Source organism: Athene cunicularia (assembly GCF_003259725.1).
Source record: "Athene cunicularia isolate RWA chromosome 2 unlocalized genomic scaffold, athCun1 chr2_part1, whole genome shotgun sequence".
NCBI classification, from domain to species: Eukaryota; Metazoa; Chordata; class Aves; order Strigiformes; family Strigidae; genus Athene; species Athene cunicularia.
In genome coordinates, this window is record NW_020799095.1 from 93,248,381 (window position 1) to 93,254,397 (window position 6,017).

The 6,017-nt window shown below is 37.0% G+C and overlaps 1 protein-coding gene across 1 annotated transcript; it reads right to left on the bottom strand.

Annotated features, from left to right (window-relative positions):
* Positions 1–1,935: 1,935 nt before the first annotated feature.
* On the bottom strand, positions 1,936–4,708 carry SOCS6 (suppressor of cytokine signaling 6). Its single transcript, XM_026843162.1, has one exon. The coding sequence runs from the start codon at positions 4,272–4,274 to the stop codon at positions 2,670–2,672; it is 1,605 nt and encodes a 534-aa protein (XP_026698963.1). The 5' UTR covers positions 4,275–4,708; the 3' UTR covers positions 1,936–2,669.
* Between the last annotated feature and the right edge of the window lie 1,309 nt (positions 4,709–6,017).

Below are 6,017 nucleotides of genomic sequence, written 5' to 3' on the forward strand. Positions count from 1 at the left end.
AAAAAATATAGAACAGTTTAAATTGTAACCATGAATGAAAAAGTTAACTTGACCTGATTAAATTCACAGATGAAGAACACAGCAAGGAAGGCAATTAAAAAACTGGACAGCCAAACTAAAGGTTTTTTTAAAAAAAGAATGTGTGAGTAAACAAACTAAAATTTATAGACACGGGCAAGAAGTTTAGCAAGTTTGTTCTTGCACGTTTTTCAATTCAGCAATAAGACCAGGATACTATAGCTTCAAATATTTAAGTTTCAATGCAATGACTGCTAAATTAATGCATGTATGCATGTGGCATAGCATAAACATATGTTTAATGCATTCAATAGTGGTATTAAATGGCAAAGAAAGTATTTAATATACTATAATCTTTCAAAGATTCTGTAGAATGCATAGGCCCTCTAGCTTGTACAAGGAAAGAATTTTTGAAGTGAAGAAAATGCCAGAGGTTTTTCTAAAAATATGCATCTGAAATCCACAAAAATTATTTTCTTTTTCCTCCCCACAGACAGAATCAGAACACTGTACCATACAATAGGTTATTGTGCCTTTTTGAATAAAGTTAGTGATCATGATTCAGGGGGGAGCCAGAGGGGGGAAGTCAGTAGAGGAAAAAAAAGAAAACAGAATTCACACTTTCATACATGTATCTCAATGGCAGAGCCAACAAATAACACATATAGACTGCTCTAGATTTTTTTCCTTTTAAGTTTAAAACTTTATCAGACTAAAGAAGAGATCCTTATTCTCCCTCCCTTAAAAGCAAAGGCAGCCTTTATCTACCTTTGATTTTTTAAATTTTTTAGTTAAACATTATGGTCAAAAAATAAATTAAAAAAATATAAATTTTGTCTATCAATTCAGGCAACCCAAGATGTAGTGCTACTGCACCACCTTGCAGCAATACTGTATCCATTACTAAAGACTCATATCAGGGGACAAAAAGGCTAGATTAAACAAGAGGAAAATTATCTAAACAAGAAAGCTGTATCCAAGATGAACAGCCTTTTCTAAAATGATGTTTACTGACTAACAACTCCTACCAGAGATGGGGAAGATGACATTCTAAAATACAAAACTGGGACAGAGGCAGGCAAAGCAAGCCTCCCTCCCAAGCTAGCTATGACCCCTTCAACAAAACTCATAAAAGTGATAGAATCATGGTGGGAAAAAAATGTGAAACAAAACAGTAAAATGCCATGGATTAACCTTGCATGACAAAAGTATTACAGTGTAGAACCTGTACTCCCCACTGAAAGTCTTTTTTCCCTACAGAAGGTTAGAATAACTGTAAGCTTTTCAAATGCCAGAATCTTTGACAAATATTATAACCATTTACTTAATTGATTCAATATTTCATATGTCAAAACATACTTTACGACAGTAAACTGAAACATTTTCTGTGGTCAGTATATATCCAAACCTCTTCTACCTATACTTTGAAATGCTATGAGAATAGAGCTTGAAAGATGCATTTTAAGCATCTGCCACCCAAAATGTTATTGGTCCTGTTCCTTCCTCCCCAAAGAATATCCAGAAAAAAAGAGGAAAACGATACAAAGGACATTAGTGTATTACTGCATTTCTGAAGTGAAAGAAATGCAGAAAATGAAAAATGATTAAATTTCAAGTAGCTTGAATATATATTGTAGAAATCAACCTATTATAAGTTTTACCCCATCCCTAAAATGGCTTATCAATTTATGTTCCCGTAATAAGGATTCCTAGAGTCTTCCTACAAATCCAGGAAATTCCCCACCCCTGCCCTCCAAGGGGAGGTAGGAGGGAAAAGGACAGAAAGAGGGGATCTGGCAGGTGTTAATTTATTTAACTGATGGCATGATTTTAAAAGGTATTATTTGACAAGACCCCAATACTGCAACTTCCTTATAGGAACTACACACTGACTTTCAAAGACTAGGGTTTTTTTAATTATTAAAGGCCATTTTTAGAAGGACAATATACTGAGACAAGAAGGCGGCTGAACCAACCTTCTCAAATATGAGTGTACAAACAATACAGGAGAAAGATGGGGGTTTTTTTCAAAGATATGCTGCATAACCATGTTCTTATCACACAGCTTTAAGTTCTATATTATGGCATATCTCTATAGCAATTTATAATTAGGATACTAGGAAATAATTTTTAACACAGATGTAAATTCTGTAATTTAGAATACGAGTATGTTTTTTATCCATGATCATTTTTTTCAAACAGGCTATTTTAAAGGGGAAAAAAAAATTCCATTCAACAAGTTTCATCTGACTTTTACTTATGGTTGAATACACATGAAATGTGCTTTCAATGCATAAAAATCACAGTGGATAGCAGCAAAGGACTTGGGGGAAATTAAGGAGAATTTGATCATTCACATTGTGATTAATCTGCACATTGATGAAAGATAGCTATTTCACACTTCTAAAAATAAACTTGAGATCATTCTTTCCAAAAAAAAAAAAAAAAAAAAAAAAAAAAACCCCCCCAAAATACACAAAAACCCCAAACAAACATAAATCCAAATGCATTACTTTTCTTTTACACACAAAAATGAAATATTTTTATGGCAGCAAAAGATTTTGATAAGAATGAAAGTCTGTAAACTGTAATTCAATCTCTTTTTGTTGTTGTCGTTCCCAAAGTGCAAGATGCAAGATTCCCATAAGCTTTCAGTAGTGCTTTTCCTGTAAATAATCCTTCATTTTGTTTGGCAAAGGCAGTTTCTGAATCAGGTCTATTCTGGTGTACTGACGTATTACAAAACGACACAGGTATTGTAAAGAACGCACCTGCATAAACCGAGACACTGGATTTGTCAGTCTCACTGGGTAAGTTGCAGATCCAGGCAGTCGGGATCTTGAATAGCAAAAAGCTCCATTTTCAGAGTCCCTGATTGAATGTTCAATTAAGTCAACTATAGATGTATGTCCCTCCACATCTGGTTGTTCATAAAAGCTAAACCTACCATTTGAGTGTTCAATTCTAGTGTGAAGAGTTTTTCCATGGGAACGAAAACTCAAACTTAAAAGATAACGATCATCAGAACTATCTCGAACAAGAAACGAGCCATCAGGCACATTAGCTAATTTTCCCTCTGCCTCCCAACGTGTAATAGGGCCCCAGTACCATCCTTGTTTTGCAAGTTTTTTCAGTTCTTCTGTGAGACTCGTCACAACCATAGGACCACTGTTCTGTACAGAATCATAAACTCTTCCAACTCCAGGGGCAGTGTTAGGATCAAAATTCAAATGGCAACGCATACTTTCAGCCACGTGGGCATCTGTGCCATTCAATCCATTGAAGTTCCTTTGGATTTGATTATTCTGCATTGGAGGTAGCAAAGGTGAGAGTGGAGGGACATCGCTGTGATTAACTCTTGGGCTTTGCAACATGACTCCTGTGGTACCAATCAACAAGCCATTCACTGTCTGGTCCACAAAGATATCTGGTGCAACGACTACATCCTGATCCACTTGGCTCTCTTCTTCATGGAAAGTATTTCCTCCCACTTGAGAAGAAACAGTTGAAACTTCCATGGGTGAGGAACTATCCAGACAGTAACTACGTGATCCTTCCAAAGGATACATTCCCTCATCTAAAGGCACAGTATACTGAATGTAGTCCTGAGGCATTAATCCAATAACTACAGGCACATGTTCATCAATATGAAGATGCAAGTCCCCGTTCTGAGATTCCGTATTTTTTAATGCATTGTTTTGTTCCTGGAACACGTTGTCTGACTGCAAGTCATGGAAGTCCTTTCGAACACCATTCAGTGCTGGGCTTGGATTAGAGGAATGGACCAAGGCCTTGACTTTCACCTCCATTTTGATGCAAGTCTCTTCTGAGTTTGTAGATCGAAGGGGCCATGGAGTTGGACTGTAATGGTGATTACGGAGGGAAGTGGATCTCAGGGGTCTTTGAGCTCGCACATCTTTGAAGGTTATTGGAGCAGATGAGGAAGAAAAGGTGTCATCATCTGCAGAGCTTACAGATGGTGTGCTGCCTTTGCCTTTCTGTTTTTGTTTTGCTGAAAGCCTCCTTTTTAACGTACCCATTAAGCTTTCACTTTTTGATCTATTTTTGCCTCCTTTTTCATCTTCAGTATTGACTTCACAGCTAGCCAAATCTTTACCATAGCAGCTGCCAAACAAGGAGTCATCTTTTCCAAATTCACTTAATGATGGCTGCTGAACCACTACAAAGTCGCTTTCATCTTTACTTTTATTTAAGTTAAAGGACTTGCGAATAGTTTTGAGACTAATTTTCTTCATTATGACAAGTTACCAAGTCTTACTGATCAGCAGTGCTTGTGGTGATACAGCCCTAACACATGCAGAGCAGCTTCTGCTTCGTTCATGTGTTTTATCCAGCCTCATTTAACTTCAAGAGCCATTTCCTGGAAACAAATGAAAAACAATTAAATTCACAAAAGAAATATTTTAAAAATTATCCATAAGGGTTTCCCTCTCTCCAAACAAAACAGAAACTGCAGTAGTTAAGCAATGGGTATCAAATAAAAATAAATATAGGAGCTGACTAGGAAACCAACCAGGCTCAAAAAAATGAATCTGCTACATGTGTCTTGGAGATTTCCACAACTTTTTTCTGCTTTCAGCATGCTATTTTTTAAATATACACACATATTACAACACACTCATAGGCACATATAATTAATGCATGTACATAAAATTTTCAAGCACTGAAACACTCCTCTCTTTCAGAAAGCTCCTAAAAAAATCCCCACAAAAATAACTATAAAAGATGAAACTATATAAAATATTCTATCCAACAGGATTCCAACATGCAGGTTAAACTTCGATTAGTCCTGAAAACATGGTCTTACGCGGTCATACTTTCTTTACACAGGAAAGCTGAGCAATATTGAAGTAGGTACATAATTATAGGAAAACTAACTCTAGAGAAAAAGATACATTAACAGCAAAGTAACATCTGTTCAGAGCAAAAGTCACAGAAGTCCCCTCCTGAACTTCTGTGAAACAAAAGTTGATTTCCAACCTCCGTTTTAGGCATAGAGGAGCTCATATCCCTTGCATACTGTGAGAGCTTTTCTTCCTCCAGTACTTCTGCCAAGATTAAGTGGACGCATCTGCTCAACTCCCAGAAAACTGTTCCTGACCTGGCGTCTGCCAGAGCAATGTACCTATCTTCTCCATAAATTTAACTTTTCAGCTTGGGTTTTCTGGTGGGGGGTTTTCTTTTGTTTTTTGTTTTTTTCTTTTAATGTTAGACAGACCAAAGGAAGAAGCTCTACAGAGATGGAAAGAACAAAAAGGAAAAGAGAAGAGAGAGAAGTTGCTGCAGCCACAGAAGTAGGTACTACTATTAGTAGTAGCCATTATTCCATGTATCTCCAAATACATGTAATGCTCACAGCACAAACTGCAGCAGCAAGCCTGCCTCCAGGCTAAGCATGGCAAGCTGGAGGAGTCCAAGAATCTTTCAAAAAATCTTCAAGCTTGGGGCACTGAGGAGAAAGTAAACCAGCCCTTATATAGGCACTTCCCACTTTTCTCCCATGGTATCACATACAAGAAAAATAGTGCAATGAACTAAGTTTTATCAACTCAACAATATGACTTTCTTTAATAACCATTCAAAAATTGCATGAAAGCATGTAAGGAGAATGATTACTATAATCAAACAGCAGTCTATTGACAAGTACTCTTGTCCAGCCCAACTCTGTGGTCCTCAAATACACAAAGGTGAAAGGATCATATCCAAAGCAAACTAAAAGACAATCTAAGGATTCTAAATGTCAAAGTACCTTGGAAAATTTTAAGTAAAGCCATGCTGCTGGGGGGTTAAGTGCTGTTCTCATAATCAGCAGAAGCACCAAAGCTTGATTTACTTGGACTTGTACCCTAGTCTTGTCTTCAAATTCCCTACACTGTCTGCACCACCCTACCTTGAAGACCCATTCTGGTTTTGCCATAACCTCTGGCAGTTCCCAAGTCCATCTTTAGAGTATCTTCAGCTCTTCCCATTTCCTTTTC